The following is a 25,654-nucleotide window of genomic DNA, read 5'->3' on the forward strand; positions in this document are numbered from 1 at the left end:
AAATGGATGGAGCAGAAGGCGCACAGTAACCCTTATGCTTCAGCTTGCACACAGCCTAAGAGGAGGGATAAGAAAAGCTGATGGATTGTCATCCAAGAGGGAAGTGAAGAGAGCTGAGTGGCAAGAGCAAACAAGAAAAAGTGAAGGAGAGGTCAGAGAGGTTGGAAAAAGACAGAAAGTGAGATTAAGATAACTGAGATCAGGAAGATGAAGCAAAGATTTAATACAACAAATCAGATTAGCAGGGAAAGGTTACGAAATGAGGCATACAACAGATAGAACAGGTTGGAAACTAGACTTTAAAAAGTTAGTAGCAAAGTAACATCTAAGTTCTTTGTGGCCTTTGACGAATAAGCCTCAGTTTTACGGGGAGGAGTTGCCCTATATAAAGCATGTGCTGATATCACAATCCAAACACATAAAAATTAATCATGGCATTAATAAAACTCCACCGTTTATGGTGGAGCAGCTGCAGTAAAGCCCATCAACAGCAATGAGGTAAGTGATTTACAGTAACCTCAGCGCCACATTTGAAGACTGCAGTAGCTCTGATCTGTGGCCCAAACTGCACTTCATCAAGGCAATTTGTTTTCACTGTAACTCTTGCCAACTGTAAGACTAGGTAATACTGCAGTTTAAGCTCAACACCATGATACAAAAAATATTTCCAGAAGTTGCTCCAAAATCTAAATTAATCTGGTTAAACTTGAGATCAATTATTCCTTCACTACTTTATTATTAAGTTAAAGAAACAATCCATACACCACCCTTCCTCATGGCTGCATGCTCCATCTTACCCTGCTCTCCCTCATTATTCACCCTCAGAGTTCTGCATTTTTCAGTGTTTCGACAGACTGTGAGGAATTCGACCAGGGTGCAGCATTATTCTTTAAAACAGCTCCCAGTGGCTTTAGAAACTCAATGACTTTGGCGACCCAGTGAGTCTCTCTGGTGATGACTGTTGGGATGGATGGTCTAACCTCTGATTACGCCATCGGAAGATTATACTTGTTGAAAGTCAGAGTCAAAATGCTGTTTGCAGCACCATGTAATGTAATCGGGATAGGTTCCCTGCAGCATGCTCAAACACAACAGTCTTTGAGGAAACTGAGATTTTGATTGTCCAACAGAATGTTTTCCCAGTAATTTAACCATTCCCCACTTTGGGTCTGCTTTCAGAGTGAACTTGCTTGGACTTTCAGCCTTGGCCACGTTAGCAGTTGTTTCTCTCCTTGTAGACTATTTTTCACATAGTTGAATAGATGATTTATAATTCCTTTAGTCCGCTTTAAATCACAAGACTAACCTGATACAATCTCCTCTCTAAAGGCCCCAGACAGTTCTTTCAAGACCTTAGTTTCACTTCATCAAGGAGGAAAACAAACTAAATTTGAGTACAAACTTGTGTGTATTTTCAACCATTTAAATGTGTGGCGGTGTTCAAATTTGTTCCTCACCAGAAGTTGTTTTTAATTATATTTTACAGAAAAATCTACAGTTCTTTTTTTTTTCTCCAGTTTTTGTTGGGTTAGTTGAATGAACAGTGCTGTTAAAACTGATACTAAATAAAAAAAAACAGGCTGTGTGTAGTCTCCTAATTTTTATCACGTCTAAATAGACGTTTTGAACACAAGTACCGTATATAGTGTAAAAAACAAGCCATGAGAATATTTGCCAACCTTTCTTACAATTGAGTTTTAAAAGACATAAATAATTAGTTATAACAAAAGGTCTTCATTTGAGAAACATTTATTTCAGAAGTAAAAACAAAAACACACGTATAATGCCACATAAAAACTTTGAGGTATTTTGCCTTAATCTAAACTTTTTATAGGCCGCCTGCATCACCTTGATGTCTTGCATTGTTTTTTTTAAAGGCTTGAGTCCACTACAATCTACCTGGCATGCTATCCGCAGGTAAAAAAAATAACAATCTCGGTTAAAAATACAATAAGAATGAACATTTTTACTATTTATAATTATGCATTTTATGTATCACAAACAATAACTTTTTCGGTTAATAAGAAAATTACAATATATTTAGGCCAACATGTTCAAGTAGTGGATCCATTTAAGCCTCATCTATAACCCCAGTGCTTGTTGAACATCTTTCCTTCCATGGACTATCGTTAATAAGTCATGATTACTACAGACCGAATATCTTAAAACAGACGAATGATTACAAAGCTTGAAGTGTTCAACTGTATTACCACTGTGTGTTAGAGTGTGTTGCCCGTGGGAGGCTGAGCATGGAAGAGGGGAACAGTGAACAAGCCTGAGAAAGGATTCTTCATGTAGACTCTCACATGCTTACAAATGATTCTCTCTGCAGCAATGCGGACAAAGTAATGAACATGAAGAAGGGGAAAAATAGACAGTTGGCTAGAAGTTGTTTGTTTATGCATAATCTGTTGGTTTCTGGTATTAAAATAAGCCAGTCAGTTAGATAAAAGAAAGCTTTAGCTTACAGAAAAGAACACTTTGGCTCCTTGGAAATATTTTGGGTCCTCCAGGATCCATGCAGTCTCGACATGGTACCTGCAGGAGCGCTACATATCACTCTTATGGACACAAATCATTTTACAACTACAGCTGACAAAACCACAAGCAATCCGTCCAGAAAGCAGGTGGCTGCAGCAGATAGCCTAACTAATTATGCAACTAATATCAGCTTATTAGTTGCTGATATTGGCTTATTAATATCCATATACTAACATGGATACTAATAATTTCAGCATTATTAACATCTAAATTTGCCACAAACGACCTAAAGCCAAATGTAAACACCACTGCTACAGAATGGTACATTTTATTTTTGAAGTTCATCCAAAAATAAAATGGTATTTTACTCTGCACAATTTAATTCAGTTAATGTTTATTCTATACTTTTGCTTACATCTATGAATCAAACATAAAAACAATAAGTAGAAGTAGGTCATTGGTTCCCAAAGATCATTCTTGCTTGCCAAAAAATATGTTCAGGCTAATGAAATCAACAAATTTGAATCACTACATCAATTGCTGCAGCTATTAATTGACTTAATAGTAGGGGTGCGATGGTACAGAGCTAAGTGGGCAAAGTTACAGTCTGGTGTGCAACTTTAGTGGTAGCTGGAAGTTCGCCTGGTTTGTTTTGGTGTCACTTTTTAATGTTTGCTTTTTAAGGAGTATTGAAGTTCCTTATTCAATTACAAAGTTGATGGAGGAAGAAAGAAGGACTGAAGCGAAGGTTTGTCAGCATTTTTAACATCTTAACTTGCCACAAACAACTTAAAGTCAAATGTAAACGCCACTGGTACAGGAGCAAAATTAGCTGCACACAAGCAGACATTTCATTCAGATTTTGTGTTGCAGAATTCCCTCTGAGGAGAGGAGAAGATATTGCAACATCTGAACTGACTATGATGGATTGTATTATATATCAAAATAACTTTGAAGTATTGCAAACATTTTTTATTCTCAAATATTAGTACAGTCTTATTAAAAAATGAATCTTCACTTTAATTGACAACCTTTACTATTTTCAAATGGTGTTATTGTCACAAAATTTATCCTTTCATCAGTTTTACCCAATTGCCCCAGTCAATTCTTTACAGCTATTTAACACACAAATTATTTGTCTTGTGTCCTTGCTTACAGGTATTTTGTGGGTCAGAAGCAGAAGTATGGGAACCACTGTTCTGTGAATAACATTAAGGTTACAGAAATCAATGTTATTTAAGCAACAGAAAAAATAGTTCGTTTTCTGCTATAAATTCTCTTAGATCATGTGGCACTATTTTGTTCAAGGTTTAATTTAGCACAGTTACACCTTGAAACCATGTTTTTGTTAAAGATCATCATGCCTTAAAACCTCAGAACCTTGACTAACTGATTCTAAATGGCATCTTTTCTTTTACAAGAAAAATGAATATTATATATATATATATATATATATATATATTTACAGTATATACTGTATATATATAAAAAAAAAAAAAAAACTGAAGCTGATGTGGATTTGTCTTGGCAAGTATAATGCTCTCACTAAAGAAAGCCTACCTGGGATTTTTTTGTGGCATCACAGTGAGTTACATTCTATGGCAATGATTATACCTTTTGTGTATGGACCTATTTTTTCCTGGTATCTTCAGAATTTCATGTCTTCCACCTTTAGAACAAAAGTATAAAAAGTCACATCTGATTTTCAAACTGAAAGATTTTCTCAGATAAATACGGCCATCCCTTTAAGATTAATCTCTTCACAAAATGTAGAATAATATCTAAATTCATACAGTATTTGTGAAGGATCCATTGATGTAGTGTGAACAGGAAAGCTGACAGGATGCTCCTGAATGCCCAGAGATTATACTCAGACACACACAAATAAAAAACTCCTCCGCAGAGGAAGAGAAGCCCTGCCAGGATCCCTCTTCCTCCATGAAGTCCACTTTTCATCTCTGCCAGAGCTCCTCCGCCTGCTGCCTCCGTCACAATGCAGCGCTGTAAAGTTCAACGCCGCCCCCTGCTGACCAATACACACACAGCAACAAGCCTTTCCCCACAGACTGCACCGGCTGGTTGAACAGCCAACAGTTGGTGAAAATACCATATGCTCACTCCTGCGGCACTTGTTTTTCTATTTATGCTCTCCAAATGGAGGCATTGAGGGGGATGAAAATCATTCAGCTTTGCAGCTCAGAGTTACTGTCAGGTTTAATGAGGCCAGACTGTTTTAAGGGAAAACTTTCACTTAATAGCGCTAAGAAATGCTTCATTATTTGTGCTTTGAATTAACCAGGAAAGAATTAAGTTTTGCATAAAAGATCAATCTGTATTTATATCTAAAGCCATAAAATAACTTTAAAAGAGGACCTATTGTCTATGACCTACACAAAAAATATTGATTATATTTTTTGCATAAAAATCATTCATTTTAAATTCCTTTTGAAATGAGCTGATTTAGGGCCTAATGACATTTTTATGCAAATAAACTGCTGCTGGCTGCATCCCCCAACTCAATACTTGTATTCGAACTTCATATATACATGAGAAAATGGCTGAAAAACAAATGGTACATCTCTGACCCTTGCGAGACTCCTGCACAACCATCAAGGAGCAGCAACCATTCCTGGATGTCAACAACACTTGTCTTTTCCAGCAGCCATTGTACAGCTCATAAGGTGGTAAAACCTGCTGACCAGCTCCACTCCGATTGTGTCTCCAGGCACCAAAAAACATTTTTGATTTGACAATCAGGAATTATATAAAGACTGATAAACTGAATTAAAATGCATTGATCTAATCAGGATATTTATAGATTCACTTTACTTCATTACACTCTGTTTCTTGAATTGGGTTTATTTAGGAAGAAGTGAATGAGAACTTGAATTAGTTTTTGTTTAATATAAACTTTACTTGCAATGAAAACAATGGATGGATAGAAGTTCTACCCGTTTTCTCTCTGCCTCAAGAAGATTTGTTGTGAATAACTATGCTCTGCAAGTCAAACTAAATGAATGTTTCTGTTGCAGCTTGTTGCTTTGAAAAGTTTGAAAGCATGTTATAAAACCTGAGATAGCTACAAGGGATGAAGGAGCGCTATGTGGAATGAAAGTGGTAAAATGAGGGATATAACAATAAATCCTCCTCACAAGTCACTACATCATTATACATTATTGACTCAATAAGAAACAAATTGGATTCTAGCAAATTTAAAAAAAAATGCGTTATGAAATTAAAACTGAATTGCACAACACTCATGTGAGAAGAGAACAGATATATTACTGGATAATTTTAGCATCTAGAGTTGCAGCTGTGCATCTTGCTAATCTTAACAAGCTCACAGCTTTCTGCTTGTTTGGTCTTGAACAAATTAACAGTTTCCTGAAGAAAAAGATCAACTCAGCTTTTCTGTAGCCTTGTAAAGGTCAAAGGAGCAGCAACAGCTGCTGATGCAAGACTGAACCCAATCTTGTAAGGGAATGAAAGATGTGGGGTGCAACCAGTGGGACAAGGGAAGCCGAACTTTAAATGAAGAACTTGAAGGATTTACAGGTGAAATTTGGGCCATTTGGTTTGCAGGTTCAAGATACAGCGGATACAGCAACTCAAGGAAATTGAAATTACAGCGTGAAACCAAATAAAGCAAAACTAGTCAATGGTTGGGCTTTGTGTTTAAGATTTTTTTGTATGTTATGCTCAGACAAATTCAAAATCATTAACCTTAAATCATCATTATACTCAATTACTGGTGCAGTTCAGTGGTGTGCTTGTTGTTGCATCCAGAAATAAAGGCAGACAAAAAAAAAAGAAAAACAGAATATGTTTTCTGATCAGTTGCTGTGTGCCTAATTTGATAGCTTAGACATGTGAAAACATTTTTTTTTTGCAAAGAAAACAAAAGGAAAAAAAATGCACAACACAAGATGAAGTAAATGGGAAAAAAAAAGGTCAATTTTATTTTGAAAACAAAATGGGCCAAACATAAAACTTGGACATAAGCAGATATAAAAGTTTATGAAGACTTTATGGCAGCCATTTCCACAGTAGTCAGCTAGTAAAGGATAAAAAGTGTTCCGTGTATAAAGAATAAATTTTGGAATTTGGAATCAAACTCCAAAGTATGGAATTTGGAAAAGAAACTAAATAGAAAAGTTGACCAAGATATGATGTTTTATTGACAAGCAATATTATAAAGCTATTGACTAATTTCACTGAAAACTCTTGCCATGTTGCTTTAACATTTGAAAAGCCAAGTTCTTTGATTAGCAGCGGCTAATAATCAGAATATTTTATTTATTTCTTCAAAATAACAATATCCAAACTGATCGTGTTTACATATGAACAGACGATAGTCGTCTGAACTGCCACGAGTCAGCTGTGACTCATCGACAATCTGCGACACCGCTGGCAGACAAAAAACCTGCTGCTCAAGCTGCTCCGCTGTCACTGCGATTTACTGAGAAGAATATCTGGAGTGGGGCTGGTACAGCTTGTACAGCCCCACTCTCTCTTTCTATCTCTCTCTCATACACTGAAGAGAGCTGAAAAAATGACGGCCTCCTTGGGGACAGAGATGGCTGATGACATGTTGATAATGCCGTTGGCTGCAGCATTCAGCATCATTATACCGCAACAAATGAGAAAGACCGCGTGCACATGCGAGTGTGTGTTATGAATAAAATATAGATACATATGGGTCTCCTGTAAGCAGTGTGTTTCTTTTTGTTTGTACACACTTAACACATTTTCTGCAGCCATAAAGCACATAAAATGACAAAGTGTCTGAATGTGTCAGATTCCCAAGTACTTTCATCCTCTACAACATTTTTAATGGCTCTCCCTTGCTGTGTGTTCATATCTGCCTTTTTTTCCTGCAGGCATACAAGTGAGCATAAGGCTGAACTGCTGTCCAAACAACATCTCTCATAATTGTGGCGGCCTGCTGAGCTAATCAATTGAATCACTGGCACCTCTACTGGTGTTCTGATCCATCTGAAGAGTACAAGAGCTGGTGAAGTAATGGAAGACTGATTCATCAGCTACCAGGAAAAACGGTGTTCAAGCTGCCTGCAGTTATGCTTTGATGACACTAGAGGGCTCTCTGCTGTCACAGAATGAGAAGTGACACCAGGCTGATGAGTTGTACATACTGGAAAACTGGGATTTCTTATTTAGAACAGAAATTAGCTAAATGAGGTGAGATCAGTTAAAGGGCAACACAGTTGACACAAATGTGATCAGGCTTTCTCCGTTGTTGCTCCTATTCCAGATCAGAGCTGAGTACAGTCTGGGTCATTTTAAAACGCTTCTTGAAACATATTGTTATTCATTAGCATTTAATTGAGACCTGATATGCTAACTTTTCTGTTGTGATGTTTTAGTTTTATTTTCTCTTTCATCAGTTTATTTTATTGTGTTATTATCTTTGTACAACACTTGGGTGCAGTTTTATCCTGTTTTTAAAAGTGTCAAGTTTTTAAAACTTAACATTGACAATTGATATTAGCTCTAAACTGAATAACGTCTTGATGATGAAGGGTTAAATTTTTTGGGTTCAATAAATTATTTCATAACAGAAGAGAAATATTCCAGATTCTACATCTTGTAGGGCTAGTTGGACAGTGTGTGTTTTGTCTTAAAAGTTAGACATACCAGTGAGGAACACTCCAGAGTTATCGAGTAAGGTGAAATCAGAAGCCTTTTCTCATCTGCCACATGAATCTCAAAGAATTCCTCCAACTCCTGTTAACAGCCCATATTTTCCTGTTGTGTTCTGCTTTATCTCACTTCATTTTGTAACTCGGTCACACACACTTGCTCTCATACACACACCCTTGTTTTCACTACTAACAAACCAGAGAAAGTTGAAGGACGATTCACGTGAATCCCCTGTTCACTGCAGGGCTCTGAACGTTCATGTGATGCTGACAGACTATGAAGAAGAAATTCTTGTTATGATGATTGTCTGATGCTGCTTAATTTATAGCTTTCTGATCTGTTGTCCGAGACAGCCTGAGCTTCCTTAGCAATTGAGCATTGAGAACCACATCCAGTTCAGACCCAAAAAAGGAGGTTCCAGCATTGTATTTCTGTCACCAAAGTAATGAAAACAATCATCACAATGGTTGATTAGGCATACATAGTGTCAGATCTACGTTCTAATCTGTGTTTACACACACTTTTGACTCACATTTTTTCAATAAATGGTTTTTAAAAAAAATTTATATCCTGTGATATTGACACTGGAAGACAATAACTAATTAAAAAGAGGCGCCAGGTTGAAATTAAAAGGCCCTCATGACAAACCCTTAATGACATTATTGCAGTCAGAGGTCTGAATCTTATTAAGAGTGGTCCAGTCACTGGACTGACAGCTCCTCTTAAGTATGATGTTAAATGACCTTTTTCAGTTATGAAGGCCACTCACTTTTGCACAGCAGACCTGATTATCGAACACTCTGAAACATGATAGTCAGAGCAGCTATGTCCTACAGGTGCAGATGTGAAGACCCTGATAAGAATCAATCCAAAAGGGAAAAAAATACATCTGTAGATAAAAGCTACGACACTTACTTTGAATTTAAAGATTACTTCTGCAGCTTCACATGGACCACATTCTGACCAATAGGAGTTGCTTGCTTGTACTTACTGCGGCACTTGGCGCAGCGTCCCTTGTCGTACTCTAGCAGGTCCAGGGCCCGGCTGCGCCTCTGCCCGCTCTCCCTCAGCCGGGCCGCCTCCTCTTTGGCGTACACCCCGAGTTCCTGGGTGTAACGCCCATACATCTACAGAGGAGAAAAGTGACACATTTAGCCCCGAGATGAATGGACATATCCATCAGTATAAAGTCCAGGATGCAGAAACTCCTAATTTTAGTGACGTAGTCTATTACTGGAACCATCATTGGTATTAATCAGTTTTTTGCTCAAGTGTGGAGTGGACCCAATATGTGATGTGTGATGTGATAGTGTATTGATGGTAAACTTCTCACAATCAGGAGCTTGTGGCCATCATATAACACTAGAGTAAATGTTTAATTCTTTAAAAGTATTACATCTTTATAGTCGGTTAAAGAAAAACATGTTTTTACCTAGATCTTCCTATAAAACACATACATTACCCTCACTGTGTGCTTCCCTCACTTTGAGTGTTTATTTCTACTTGATTCATAAAATTCAGCACCATCTTACAGACTTCATACAGGGCAAACCTCAACATGTACTCTGCCATTTACACTGGCCAGAAGAAAAATTATCAGAAAATATCTCACCACAAAAAGTATTACATGTTCACATACAGAGTGTTGAGTCAGCAGTACAAGAAACAGGAAGAACCCAGTTTTACATACTATTCCTCCAAAACATTCTTTATCATTAGAACAGAACAAGATAACTGATTGGCCACCCATAACAAGAGCCTTTTTTAAAGAGTTCACACAGGCTCACATTAGTGCCAAGAAAGCCAAATAGAAAGTTTTATCAAACAATGTCTTGCAAAAGTTTTCATACCTTTTGGAAATTGCTCACATCACAACCAAATTATAATTCATCAGTATTCAACAGATGTTCCTTGAAGATTTGTAAGAACATTAGTTTAGGAAAAACCAAGGAACACAGCAGACAGGAGAGGTTAGAGCAGGAGTTGGGTCTCACACTTTGAACATTAACAGAGAACTATTCAAACTAAAAATAAAATAAAAATTGATCATAAAAAGGTTCTAGGCCGACATGCAAAATGTTGTGTGGTTCTCAATGGAAGAAGTTCTCAATGAAAAAGGGTGGGAGCACCTTGAGAAGCTTTATGGTTAGGGGAGTTTGTATAAACTATTAGTTTTCATACAACTGGCACTAAAAAAGTGCCGATTTTTTCCATCAGCACTTTTGATTACAATTACTTCCCTTTTCAACTCGAACACAATTATTCTTGTAACTGCACAGCAAAGTAATAGATGTATTGCTATTTATTCTTAAACACTCAGATGACCTTCACTAGATGTCCACGCATGTTGGCATAAAACAGGACCTCAAGGCAGTTCTTATGCTTCTTGGAATTCACTCTCTATTGCCCGACAAAATAAACTGGTTGGATAACTTGAGGGAATACACAAATTAGTGCATTCACCCTCATAAACCCAAACACACAGAGAGCTCAACTGCTGCACCTTGTTACAGTGTCTGCAATATACACATTTACAACTCTATTGCATCCCTACTGACCGCCAGAGGGCGATGCTGAAAGCATTGAATGCTCCCTTCACGCATACGCCATTCGAGCAATAATATCAACAGAGTCACACCTCGACATTCACTCTGCCAACTACACTGGCCAGAAGAAAAATTATCAGAAAAGATGTCACCACAAAAAGTATTGCATGTTCACATACAGAGTGTCGAGTCAGCAGTACAAGAAACAGGAAGAACCCAGTTTTACATACTATTCCTCCAAAACATTCTTTGTTATTAGAACGGAACAAGAGAACCAATTTTCCTCTTGGCCACCCATAACAAGGCTCTAAATTTTTTCAAAGAGTTCACACAGGCTCACATTAGCGCCAAGAAAGCCAAATAGAAAGTTTTATCAAACAATGTCTTGCAAAAGTTTTCATACCTTTTGGAAATTGCTCACATTACAACCAAATTATAATTCATCAGTACAACAGAAGTTCCTTGAAGATTTTTAAGAACATTAGTTTAGGAAAAACCAAGGAACACAGCAGACAGGAGAGGTTCAGAGCAGGAGTTGGGTCTCACATTAACAGAGAACTATTCAAACTAAAAATAAAATAATAAAAATTGATAATAAAAAGGTTCTAGGCCTACATGCAAAATGTTGTGTGGTTCTCAATGAAAGAAGTTCTCAATGAAAAAGGGTGGGAGCAGCTTGAGAAGCTTTATGGTTAGGGGAGTTTGTATGAACTAATAGTATTCATACAACTGGCACTAAAAAAAGTGCCGATTTTTTCCATCAGCACTTTTGATTATAATTACTTCCCTTTTTTAACTCAAACAATTATTCTTGTAACTGCACAGCAAAGTAATAGATGTATTGCTATTTATTCTTAAACACTCAGATGGCCTCCACTAGATGTCCACGTATGTTGGCATAAAACAGGACCTCAAAGCAGTTCTTATGCTTCTTGGAATTCATTCTCTATTGCCCGGCAAAATAAACTGGTTGGATATCTTGAGGGAATACACAAATTTGTCCATTCACCCACAAAAACCCAAACACACACAGAGCTCAACTGCTGCACCTTGTAACAGTGTCTGCAGTATACACAATTACAACTCTATTTTTAGACACTCTCTCACACAAACGTGCATATGCCTGCTCAGGGTATATGAGAACAATGAAGCCTGACAGTTCACGGTAGTATAATTAGGGTCAATGATTACAACAGGTTGAGAAAGACAGGAATTCATTAGGGCTGAAATGATTCCTCGAGTGATTCAAGTACCTCGATTAATAAAATTCCTCAAGGAAAATTTATCTGCCTCGAAGCTTTGTTAAATTATATTATTTAGCGCACCGTGTTCCAGCCAGGTTATTACTTGCATTGCACAGAGCACTCGCTTCCGTTTGAGTTGTTGACGAAAGCTAAGTGTTGGTAGCATAACGTCCAGTTGTCAAGTTCGGCCTGGGAGGATTTTATTGATTGAACATAATGTCTGGGTCTTTGTCGTTTTTCGGGGGACCAATAAGCATCCTTAAAATGACTGGCACGATGCCTGGAGTACGGTAGTCTTTTCTCCTCCCGGAGCTGCTGCCTGGTGGCGGTTCAAACAGTGGGGAAGAGCGCTGTAGGTGTATTTATACAGGTGAGCGGATAGACTGAACACTGCGGGCGGTTGTGCATTAGATGATTAATGCAAGTGTCGCTTTACGGAGGAACCGGAAAATTTATTTCATATCGGTCTCAACAAATGGGTGGCAGAGCTCATCGTGGCGGTAGCGGGTAGATGAGTTTCTGTGTGTGACGAGCGAAGGTGTCAAATCCCATCGCTAACATAAACACAAAAGCTATAAATGTCTGGGTAAGGTGAGAGTTCATCTATTTAATTGACTGAAGATAAATGCAACGAAAAGCTGGAGTATAGACATTTTTTATCCGATTATTGTAAGAATAATCTTATTATTGTAAGAATAATCGGATAAAAAATTACTAAAATATTCGTTTACAACAGCCCTAGAATTCATGCTGTAAAACTATCAATGGAAACAAGGAATGGAGGACATTTTGGGAAAACAAAGACAGTTCAGCTTATGGACCACCACCTAGTTGGATTTGTACTTCTGAAACTGAAATCAAACTGAGAATTCAGCCAACTTGAGGAAAGGTTGACTGCTGCCATTTCCCACAGCTGCAAGCACATCTTGAGCAAGTCTTGCCCATATCAAGTATTCTTGGTATTTGTAAAGGGTCACCACATGTGTCACTAAGGTCAATGAAGTTCCAGCAAAAATCAGCACAAATTTACGCAAGGGATCAGAGGTCAAATGTGCATGATCTCACTTGATACTTCATAAGAAAAATATTGCTTAACCATACAGAAACACTGATATTTCCATGAAGGAGACATGTCTAGGTTTCTGTTCCTAATTATAATGGGTCCAAGTTATTGCCTGGTACTTTACATCCCAAGTAGTGTCCAAGCTCATTTCTCATTTCATAGATGAACATGTATTTAGAGCTTTAATATGTTTAATAAGACTGAACACTGTCAATCCTTTAAAGAGCAACAGATTTTATTGTGTGAACATGCACTTATGTCATCTTCTATCAGTCTGACCCATTGACATGTTTTTCTCCATGCCCCTTATGTGGCCATCCAGAACATGCATAAACTATCTGCCCTTTGATATAATTAGATCCCTACTTCACACAACCCATGTGCATCTCCAGTCATTTCAGTTCAAAGAATCTTGCTCCTTTTGAATGAGAAGTATGTGCAACACAAATTGTAATCAACCAGAGGGTTCAATTTGTTTCCTGCTTTTAAGTGGTAGGCAGGAGCTTTATGACCCATGTCCAACATGTTTAATGTTGATGGTGAATCAGTGTTCCTGCTTTATGTCATTGATTATTATCATTAAGACTTTATGATGTCAGGTGGAATCAACTAAACTGGCCAGATATGTAGACCATGAAACTTAAATTGAAACTTTGTACTAAATAGTACTTCCATATGGTCCTATGTGATTGTGATGTTGCACACTTCCTAAATTATCCAGATCAAAGTTCAGTGACATGAACTACAGTCTACTGGACACACTTTGTATAGAATGGATCTCTATCGCGATAGCTATTGTTATTGTTTTATTGCCCAGCCCTATTCAACTGAATCTTTACAAACCTCACACATGCTGCCACGGTTCTGAGGTGAGAAGAGAATTTATCCTGGCAACCATAATTATTCAGCTTGATTCTAATTGAACTCTTGTGAACTTTAACTGATGTGGTGAAGCTTTTGAGATTTTTGGAGTTTCTCTGAGACTCACTTTGCTGATCTTGGGATGAAAAAAATGAGGCTGTACAATTAAGAATGTGTTACACTGTGGTGAGAAATTTACTTCGAGGCAATAAATAAACAAAATCAACAAATTTCAAACACATGTAAAAAACCTCTTGATGAGTTTTCAATCTTCATTCTCACATTCCTCTTCATAGAGAAGATTGATGGGCTGTGAGGACTCCATATACCTTGCTGGGTTCATGTAAAAGCCCAATATGGGAGAAATAGTAAACAGTGGTACAGATTTGGGGTTTCTGGCATCGAAGGCCAACCGCTGCTCGTGCAAAGATGGCATTCTGCATGGCCTTCTCAGCCACATCCATGATCGTCAACCCTAAGTTTTAATTAAATGAGTAGACTTCAAACGGGACGGAAACTCCAAAGACCCAAAAATGAGGGGCAAAAATAGGCCCTCTGAGATGCACCCCCTCTGAAATCTGCATCTGAGTGGAGGAGGAAAACAAACAGACCCATCCAAAACAAAGACATTACTGCTTGAAAGCCTGTCATTATGCTGAGCATAGTCAGAAAAGGCCACATGGCCAAGCCTGCCTGCTTTACTAAATTGATCCCAGATGAAGGGGTTGTCCTGCACTCAGTGTCCTCATTATGTGGGCAACAGAGAGCACGGAAGACAAATGGTAAACAGAAAGGGACATCACTGGTGTAGAGGTAGAGAGAGCACCCCCCCATATAAAAAGTTTATTGTCGGGATTCGATCTCAAGGTCGACTCCTGACCTTGAGACCTTTACAACATGTCTTCCCAACTTCTCTCTCAGCCATTTTACTGTCTAATTACTGTCAACGAACCCCATTAGTGCCAACAAAATAGGAACTGGGGATCTTTCCAGTTTCTATTTGGAACAAGAAAGACCCCCAGTACATAATAAAGCGGGGTATTGCACAGCAATGATTTTCTCCAAACAATTGAAAATTAGGTTAAACACATTTCAAAAGGCTGATATTAACTCAAACTGAATGTAAAGCATGGATGAGAAAATGCTGATAACACATATACCGCATTGTTAGGTTACTGTTATGTCTGAAAATATTTGCCAAGAAATGTCACTTTTCAATTGATTGTCTGTAGGGTGGAATATGAATTTCTAATTACCGTCAGATTAAATGACATAAGGGAAAGATTCTTTAGTACCACAACTTTGTCTACACAAAACTCTGAAGCAAAAGTGCATAACATGATATAATTGTGCTTTTGTAAAACAGAAAAGCACCAAAGAGCTAATAATCAAGTATGGGTAAAATAATATTTAAAAAGTTAAAAAACAGCATTACCTTAGATTTACTTTTTAAAAGAGCATATTTAAAAACAAATTAAGTTGACCAAAGTACTTTAAAGGCAAGTTAAGAATATAAACCAAAATATATAGAACTAATAAATGAAAACATTCCACAACTCACAAATAAGTTTTACACAGCATCAATAATAAGAACCCTGTTTTTCATACTAAACCAAAGCAGAAATTATGGTGAAAGAGATGTTGAATCATCAATCTGAGATTCAAAAACAGTCTTCACAGACAGTCTGTGAAGACATTTAAAATATCAGAAAATAGAAGCCAATTAATTCAAGCTAAAACTGCTGTAATCTTCCTTCAGTTCAGGTAAGAAGATGTGCCGGTGGATACAAAGCATGAAGACTTTCAGGAATTAAGGGAAATGTGCCTTTCTCACGCAGTCACTTTGGAAACCTTTTAGGGTAATATCTTCCAGAATGTTATGTGTCCACCTTTCCAATTTTCCAAGTGGCTATAATGCATTAGTGTAACTACTGCAAATAAAAGATCTTAGTTGATTTTTCTTTGCTTCCTGAAAATATTGAGTAAATTTAAAAGTAAAGAGATAAAGATACATCTTTGTACTTACAGAGATCTATTTGTTTCTCTAGTTATCTTACACAGCATTGTGCAAGGTTCAAAGCCAATGACAAACAAGCCAGCCCCACCAAAGAGGAGACCCGAAATGAGCAGACAAAGAGTCCAAAATATACATGAAGAGCACAAGTGATCTGAAAGCACGCACGTGTACAGCTGGCTGCAGTCCATCTAGTAAAGCCTAAATGACCGCTTGACTTCAGTGCAGAACAGCTCGCTTTGCCTAATGAGCTCCCTGATGGCGTGTGTGTGTGTGTGATCTCTGCTGTGGGTATAGAAGTGGTGCTCTAAAAGCAGGGAAAGAGCAGATAAGGTGGTATTCTGTCCTGATATCTGAGCTTCCTTTTAAAAACATGGACCCATACATTAACAGATAGAGGCACTGCAAGCCTGTCAGCACATTTGTTTGCAGAGGAAGGAAGAAAGTAGATTTTTAGAAATCCCTGTATGGGGGAACAGATGAGAAGGAAACATAAAAGGTAGTCAACTTGACTGGGAAAACACTACAATATGGATATAGAATTTATTTGAAATGAAAAGCAACAGTAATAAATAGAGAAGCCCATGTCTCCATATTTTGACAAAAAGTCTGTATAGAATCATGGTCTTCAAGGCCATGATAATGCTAATCTCTTGAATTAAAAAAAAGCAAGTGGACCTTCTGTCTTGGTTTACAACTGTGGTCCAGATGCTTTCTATTCAAGAACTCAGGTATTTGACAATACTTAATGAAGCAATCTTGCAGTGCTTTTGTGATTTTAGTGTATCTATGCTCACTTGGCTAATGGCTCCATTAACCATCCTGTGATTCAGTCCATCCTTGCTCTAACCGGCTTTAACCAGACATCCAACAAACAGCTGCTGTGTACTTTTGCAAATCCAAAACAGAACTATCCAAAATCTGTGATTGGAGTTTATCTTGGCCTTTTAGTTTTCTTGAATTTTCAGAAATATTCATTTCCACTGGTCCTAAAGCTGAACTGTATGTTCTATTCAAAAGGGGGTGGGGGATGGCGGGAACAAAATCCCAAAGAAAAAGCCAAGAAGAACAAGTGAGATGAAAAAGATTTACAGTAAGTAACAGTTTCCCATTTCTAAAGAGGGGCACCCCAGGGGGCATCTCGAAAGTCTTGTGTGCTTGTGCCAGGCTGCCATGCCAACGTCTGGGCCACTCTCACACTGATTTAGAGCTGCACAGACAGAAGGAAGAAAAGGAGGAAGGATGGACATATGATAAATGGACAAGAAAGCTGCTGGAGGTGTATGGCAGCCATGGAAGGATTGCAAAAAAAAAAGGTAAAGAAAGTAAGAAGTGCTTAGTTGATGTTTGTGTGAAAGAAAAGTTGCGACATTTGGCACCGTGTACAGAATCCACTCTACAGTGTGAGCTGAATTCAGAGCGTAAATGTGCAGCAGTAAGACCAGAGAAAAAAGAAGCAGGGACTGAAAGAGTTCAGCTTAGCACACAATGATCGGTTGAAGATTAATGATACAGGCCTCACCTGTCTGATGCAAGCCTCCATTCGATTGCTACTAAAAATATATCACAACAATCCATTTAAGAAATTATTTCTATTCCAGCTGTTCCATTATGCTTTTATTTCCATCTCCTTGTTTCTGCTACATGACTATAATTATCCTATCTAATAAGCTACAGTTTCCCCTCAGGAAAACGAAGCACAGACACAAAGCAACTTTGTCCCTTTGGCTCTCTTTGTTTGTGTCTCTGGCACCATGAGCCTCAACGTGCAGCTGCACATTGGCATTAATGCCACGTCTTAAGCAGAGGAACTGCCAGCGACGCTGCAAAGCGCTGACATTCACCTGTGGAGTGGGAGCGTGTGAGCAGCAGGTGCACTCTCCTGTTGCCCCATTAAGAAAACCCATATTTACTTGGGCACTTCCTGCTCTACTGGCAGAGTGCAAGCCAACTCCTTCCAAGTGGTTCAGTTTTACCCATCTTTGTCCCCCCTTCAAAAGGTATAGAAAGTCCTGGAGCTTTTGTAAGGCATACTAATGTGTTTCTGAAGCCAAATGAGTTCATTCAGATGACTTCAAGATAGCCCCAGAATTATTAAACACCAAGTTTAACAAAAAGAGAGTGGCCCATCACACAAAACCTCACTAACACCCATTAAAGTTCTCCCATTCCTGTTTATTCTGTCTCTGTTCTCCTGTAGTCCTACCTCAGCATTGTGTTGGTAAATGCTTCCATTGTTCCTGTATGTGTTAGAAAACTGATCTGAGCTAATCTCATGTCGCGTGATGAAGCTAAGGAAGTTAGTCACTTGGAGAGGGCTAAAAGTTATTTACGTTTTGAGTGCGAGTGTGTGTGTGCGTGTGTAAGCTTCTTCTTCATGGACTTTAATGCAAACCAACAAAGGCAGCACTGGTACACACAATACTTGGTTCCTTTTTATTTTATTTAACAATTAATGATTAATTTTTATCTCAGTCTTGAAAAAAATCCAATTAAAAAAATTAAAAAGCATAAAAAAAATTAAATGGAATTCATAAAATTGTGCAAACCCAAAATGGAGTCTTTTGGAATCATTGTTAATTGATGAAGTTGAATCGGCTGTGTATGTTTTTCACAAAAGGAAGGCGTTGACCATGAATTTTTTGTTTGGGCATGTGACAGTGATAGTGATGCAGACCAGAATTGGAGGTTGTTTACCTGAAGTGGAGAAGCAACATCAGCAGTTTGGTTTTTCACAGTGTCGAGAAGGTAGGGAAATACACAATACAGATAAATAATCATGATTGACCAAAACAGCAAAAATAATATCAGATATTGGTCCAAATGTTTATATTGGACCATCTGTACTGTAAACCATGTAATAAAGAGGATACATGCACTTGTTTATTTCAGGACTTTGGATGTTAGGTGTCAGGACCAAAAAATAAAATTCCTGAAGGGGACATCCCTACTGAATTGTAAAACCGATTCATAGCAATTAATTTGCATGGTATTTAGCCTTGATTCAATGTTGATCTGCAGAGCTCCAAGCATCATGGACATTTAGAATAAAGGAAAACAATCTGTGAGGTTCAGTTTATAATACCTTTGAAGTTTACAGATGCATTATTTCAGAGTCTTGTTGGATTTTTAGAAAATTTTCTACAAGACAATAAAAGTCTTAAATATGCCCTTGGACTGAGATGTGCAAAAATTACTTTAAAAAGAAAAACAAATACTTTCCTCTCGGTTCATTTTGTTGGAATTAAAAAAAGGTCAGAGGGAAAGATTTAAATGAACTCAATGTGAATTAAATGTAATTACACAATTCCCACATATATTAGTAGGATTTCTGATAGTTTAGTGTTTATTTTAGAAACACTTTAGAAGAACCCCAATAGGTAGTGAAGGCAGCGCTAATAAAGTAATGGGTAGAGGGTACAGCAGGTGATGTGGTGCAGTGCAGCTTTTTGCTGATGGTTGCAGGTTTGTCTTTTTTCTTCTCAAACACAAAGCACACACACATACACACCAGTTGATGGGATATTGTCTCAGACAGCCTTAATTTCATTACAAATATTGACATATTGACAAAAGTTGCCCACCTTGCACTAAGCAGTGTCCCTCATCTGAGTTAAGCTGTTGTTAAAGTGTGTGTGGGGGACACTGCGGCTGCTGGATCCTCCAAGATTTTATTTTATTATTCATCTTCTCACCTGGGTCTGTATCAGACTTTCCCACATGCAGTTTCCCCCTCCTCACTCGCACTGGAATCCTGTTTATGCTATGACTCTCAAATTTCAGTCTCTCAAGCTGCACACCCACCTCAAGTTTTCTCAGGATCTCGTAAACTCTACCTTCAGAGGCTGAGATTGGAGATCCTTTATGTTTTGGGTTCCATCTTTGGTCTTTCTGTAAAAGTGTCCTGTTTTTTGTTTTTTTTTATTTCATTTTAAAGAAAAAGTGTTTGTGGACTCCCTTATCAGTGCAAGTTGTGACACTTATTGTCGCAGCTGTGTTTGCTCAGACAGACTTCAGTTATGAATTTGCTGGACATTGTGTCCCCGTCTTTCATGTGTTTGTGTGAAAGTCGGTACAGGCCTGTGCAATGGCCGAGTCTTCCCACGTCCCAACTGAGCACGTGTGAGAGAGACAGAGAGAGAAAGAAAACAAAGATTCATTGTGCTCAAATGTGTTTCCTCCCTGCAGACCTCACTTTGTCTCACCCATATTCTTGCTGGCACTGAATTAATATTTCCATGCACCATTTCATCTTCATCATCTGAAAATAAAACTCATTATCTGCCCTTTCTCACTTTGATCTGGACTAACAAACAATGGTTGTTTACAACGTAAGTAGCATAATGATCAGTTTGACAATCTAAAAAAATCAACATCTGAAGTGTTTTAAAAGAATTAGTATTAGGTGAAATATTTATTTATGCAGACCTGTTTGTAGAAAGGTTAAAAACAAATGAAAAAAAAATGCAACAAGGCTCTAATCTTTCCCACTATAAAAATAATGGATCATAAACAAATCTAATATCAATAACTGCTCAGATTTATGACCCTGTCTGTTTTTGAGTGTTGAATGTGATCAGTGATCACCTCTAAACACTAAACTGCTGGCAACTGGAGGAGCATTTGTGTCTTTATTGTATGTACGCATAGTAACAATGAAGGTGACATAATATGAAGAACAGTTGTGGTAGCGTGGAGGTGGAGTCATAAGGTCTCCACCTTCCTCACCTAGAAACCGCCACTGACTCACAAAAAGGCATTATTACCCCATAAACTTTGATTGTTACATTTTAAACCCAAACCTCAATGTATGGAATCAAAAAGTCCGTTTCCCAATTTAATCAGAGAGTATATCCAGCTTTTCTGTGAACACCTCAGAGGCTCGTTAGCAGACTTTGGAGAAAAACATCACAATGATAACCAAAAACTCAGCAAGGCAGCAAGTTGTGGAGAACTTGAGGAACTTAATCCTGAACACATCATCTGCACCTTTAAAAATGAAGACGACCGCAGCATTATTCATTCATTTCTTCTGGAACTCTGGTTAGAAGATGGTTGAAGTTAAACACCTAAGAACACTTTAAGGACACCTGGTAGAAACTGCAAACGAGACCTCCTGCAGGATATGACCCAAGAAGCCTAGATATAGCTGGCAGACAAGTATGTGCTCTTATTCGCTCTATTTTTAGATCAGGTGTAAAGATAAGAGATAGGGATATGGATAAGTTTACTACATTGTTAGGCTATAAACCAATATTCCAAGCAGCCAACGGCTGCAACTCTGGAGGAGCTCCAGAGATAAAAAGCTCAGATGGGAGAATTTGGTGAGGGGCCAGCTATTAGCCGCGCCCACTGTAAATTTGGGCATTAGAACCTCATTAGAAGATTTATAGCCTGAACTCGACCTGAAATTTTGGCCGGCCAAAATTATATGCTTTGATGCTCAGGTTGGGTCGGACTTGGGTTTCTGTGGCACATTTAATAGGCCTACAATACATACAGCCCAGGAAAAACTAAATGAGAATGCACTGTACATAGTTGTGCTAATGTACTAAGTAGGTAGTTTAACCTGTTGAGAAAAGAAAAAAATGAAGGTGGAGAAGTTAGACTGTGACAAATGCAGCCTCTGCTCAATTGAATTTGAGCTATTCTGTGTGACAGCAAAATAAATTATTGTTTTTTGTTTAAATCTGGTTATGTAAAGCTGATACAACACATCTTTAAAGGACTTCCAGTGATTCCACAAAGTACTGACCCAGCGGGTGCCGAATCTCTATGCATGGCACAAATTTCAGATGAGTATTATAGTAAAGCAGAGTGGATACAAATGTACACTATATAAAACTATTGTTTTTTTAGCTTCCACTTCACAATTATGAGCCATTTGTTTTGGTCTATCACAAAAGATCCCAGTTAATACAATGCAGTTTGTACTTGAAAAATGTAACAAAATTATGGAAATGAACACTTCTGTGTGGCCCTCTATGGAAACTAAAGGAAACAATGTTAACCCCAGGGCTGCCTTATTAGCTGCCAGGAACAAAGGTTGAGAACCAGCAGAGTAGATAAATGTAACATGTTAACATCTCTTTGGTGTTGAGTACATTGCTGATTTAGTCTCTCGTACAAGCATTATGAATCCCACAACTGGCTTAAGCGCTGCTTCAGGGTCGGAGAACATGAGCAGAGGATTTTCTTCCTCATTTATTTTTACTCAGCTGTCAGCAATGCCGGCTAAGCCATTCACCTAATGGGAATATGTCAGCTAGAAATTCTTCTTCACTGACATACTCACAGTTGTGCCCCTTATCCTCACGGGGTGTGTGTGTGTGTGTGTGAGAGTGTGGGATGATAAGCAAAGACGGGGGTGGTATGGCTGTAGGAGACCACATCATAACAGTAACGTAGGTTAAGAAATGTGCCTGCTGTCACACTCCAAACAGGTACTGTTACATAAATCCCACACTTTCACAGTGTACTTTTTTTCTGACCTTGAAATTTTTCCATAACACAATCAACATCTGATCACCAAGATACTACCGATGGTTTTATGACCAACAGCAGCAGAATTACTACAATGAAAAGCTGTCCCTGCCCCAAACAATCAACTCAATAAATGTGAGTTCGGAGAAAGCCGTCCACATTTGTATACATATATTATAAGCAAGACTTCCTGTTCCCAACTCCTTTTTCAGTTTGACTAGACATTAACTGTTTTTATAGCTAGACATCCCTTTAAATCAGAAAAGCTCCCAAATAAATCCAATAAAAAAACCTACTTTATTGGTCTGGCATCAGTGTTGGATGCATTGCCATGGGAAAATAATTTTGGAGTACCTTCCCTAAGCCCTCCATCTTGAAAACAGTCACTAAGCTCAAGCACCTGAACACGAGAAAAAAAACCCACTTCACTCTAGTGTTTTACTAAAACCCATTAGCTGATGGTGCGTTACAAGGTAAGTAGCAGAGCGCTCCAAATTAATGTACGAGCATATTTATTGCAACACGAAACAGAACTCTTTTCAACAAGAACATATCACAGGAAACAAACATCATATATGTTAAAGATAAGCCATTGGAAACCACAGTCTCAAACAGTGCTGTCTGTTTGTCTCCTAAACAATGTCCAATATAGAAAGTCTAGCAATTTCCCCAAATTAAGAAATTTTGAACTAAAGTCTGTCTGGACCTCAGTTTTCCAACATACAGAGAGCAGAGCTGACTGCAACATGAGTGGGATTTCATCTACTGAGGATTTTATGGATATGAGCCACATTAAGAGAGCTGCCAGTCCCCTCTCTGCAGGGAGATACTCACCTGCAGCCCAGCTGGAGCTAAATTCCCATCAAAACACACCACCATTAACAAACTGATCCATTTCAATAATAGCGGTCTTAAATGTACCCCAAAAACACACATCATAACCCCCTACTGCTCAAAGCTATGCTCTTAATAAAATATTACAAGTTTTTGTTCTCCCTTCTCAACATAGGTGGACATATTGTTACGTTAAGATTGCATATCTACTCTGTGTTTGCTGAAATTACAGTATGGATAAGTAGTATTTGATACACAGCAAATTTTTGATATTTTCCCACTAAAAGAATGTAGAAGTCTGTAATTTTAATAAAAGCTAAAAGTATCCAGAAAAAAATAAATTACATTGCATGATTTTTAATTATTTTGCATTTACTGAAGTTGTGGTTGAACGTTTCCATTTAACGACCCTTGGCACATGACTGAAGCCAATGAGTTGCCAACAAAGAAGAATAAATGTGAATAATTTACATTATTTCTGAATTATGACTCCAACAATACTTTCAGTTCATGACATAAAATGCACTAAAGCAGAAAAACATTGTCATACATATTTAAAATACATGTAAAGTAAAATGTACATTATTTAGTAGCAGTAGGAATAATTAACTTCTCTTTTAAATCCAAGCAAAAACATGGTTCTGTAAATATTGCAATGATATGTTTTGTCCAGTAAGATTCTCATATGGCTGCGGTTATATTCTATGACGTTACGTAAACGTGTTTTGTCAAGTTTCAGATTGATCAAATAGTATTGCATATAAATTTTCAAAATCTCTTGTCCACACTTATACAACACAAACTTGTATACAAAAAGTATGTCACAAAGTTGCCCATCTTACAGAGGTTCTCACGAGGGACCAAGAAGCTTCTCACCTCTTGTTTTTCCCAGTTCTCCTGGTGAATGTGTAGTCTTTAATTTGTGGGTTTGTAGCAGTTATATGAGGAAAATGTAGCTGGCTGCACTTTGTTTAACTGCAACACCACTCCACCCTACTGCTATACTGTATTAATTTATCTTCTAGACACCTATGCAAATCTTCTGAATTTATCTTGCAAAAATTTGGGAAAGAGTGCAAGACAAAGTAAGGTGTGTGCTTTAATTAATTTAAAGCTAATGACAGCAATCCGTCTTTCAGCAAGGGGATGTCAATAGGAGAAAAGCCATACCTATACCCGACTGATTAAATCCATCCACTTTTGATCCAGCCCACCTAACTCCCCTATAATAAAACTGTGGTTGCATTAAGTGGTGTGATGTTAGGCTTTCAAGGTGTGTGCGCGCGTGTGTGTGTGTGTGTGGGGGGGGGGGGGGGGGGGGGGGGGGGTGCATGTGTGTGCATCATTCTTGGTGCATGGAGCAGCATACAGATGAGTAATTGCAGGCTGTACAGAAAGGGAATTGACAGATACAATCATGCATCCATATGTTTTCAGGGTACTGTTGTTGGGTTGTGTGTACAAGGTTAGTGGAGTCATATTGTTCAAGCTGAAACAATAATCAATCAATGAACTAGACAAAGAACTGCCTCCATTAAATACTTGCACACAAACACCTTTGATCCAATGGGACTAAGTCAGCTACTGTGGCTAGCAAGCTATTAGACACAAAAGCCAAAACACTCCGGCTTACTGGGTCAGAGGAAGTGTTTTTGTCAACTTTTATTGAGTCCAAAGGGTGGGTGGGTGTGCGTGTGTTGGCGTGCATGCGTGTGTGAAGAGCCAGCTCTTTGATTAATCAGTGCACATGGGATGATTGCATAGCTTGTCTCTGTCAAGTTACAAGGTAATAAACCTCCTCCATGTCATTTCCAACCCAGCTTGCAGACTCACCATGCATTCAAAATGTGCAGAAAGTTATAGGAATTTGGATGAAGCAAAAAAAATGACCACCACCGATGTCTATTAAAACTATTACATTTTTAGGGCTTCCCTTCTTGTTCTGCCAGTGACATATTATTGCTGTGTCTGGAGCAAGAAATGGATAGACAAACTGGGGTTTGTCTGCAGTAATGAAGGCACTGCTCAAGTCAAAGAATGGTGAAGAAAGAATGAGCCAAAAAGTATAGATCTCAATTTACCAGTCCGTCTATGTTCTGAGCCTTATATGTGATTATGGGATGTGGATTATGACCAAAAGAACGAGATCTCAGATACAAGCAGTTGGAGTCAGCTTCTTTAGCTGGGTGGCTGGTCTCAACCTTAGAGGAAAGGTAAGGAGTTCCATTACAGCAGCTAAGAGCAGAACAGCAGATGAGGATGTTTCAGGCATCTGATCAAGATGCTTTCTGAGAGATTCTCTGTTTAGATCCAACTGGAAAGAGAGCCCAGCACAAATGCAGAAACCACAAGGGGACCATTTATCCCTTTTTTATCTTTGAAGACCCAGAAAAAGTTGGAGCATGTCACTAGGCAGGTGGATGACTGGGTGCTTTCTTGGGCCACACCACCTGAAATATGATGAAGA

The 25,654-nt window shown here is 38.2% G+C and overlaps 1 protein-coding gene across 10 annotated transcripts in view; it reads right to left on the reverse strand.

The window, feature by feature from the left end:
• Nucleotides 1-25,654, reverse strand: part of LOC116737426 (chloride channel protein 2-like) — a 134,896-nt gene that overhangs the window by 55,685 nt on the left and 53,557 nt on the right. For all 10 annotated transcript variants that reach the window (XM_032590550.1, XM_032590547.1, XM_032590548.1 and 7 more), the window contains exon 2: nt 9,134-9,269. In XM_032590550.1, the coding sequence (XP_032446441.1) occupies nt 9,134-9,269 (136 nt within the window). The remainder of the gene's footprint in view (nt 1-9,133; nt 9,270-25,654) is intronic.

Source organism: Xiphophorus hellerii, chromosome 18 (assembly GCF_003331165.1).
Source record: "Xiphophorus hellerii strain 12219 chromosome 18, Xiphophorus_hellerii-4.1, whole genome shotgun sequence".
In the NCBI taxonomy this organism is placed as follows: Eukaryota; Metazoa; Chordata; class Actinopteri; order Cyprinodontiformes; family Poeciliidae; genus Xiphophorus; species Xiphophorus hellerii.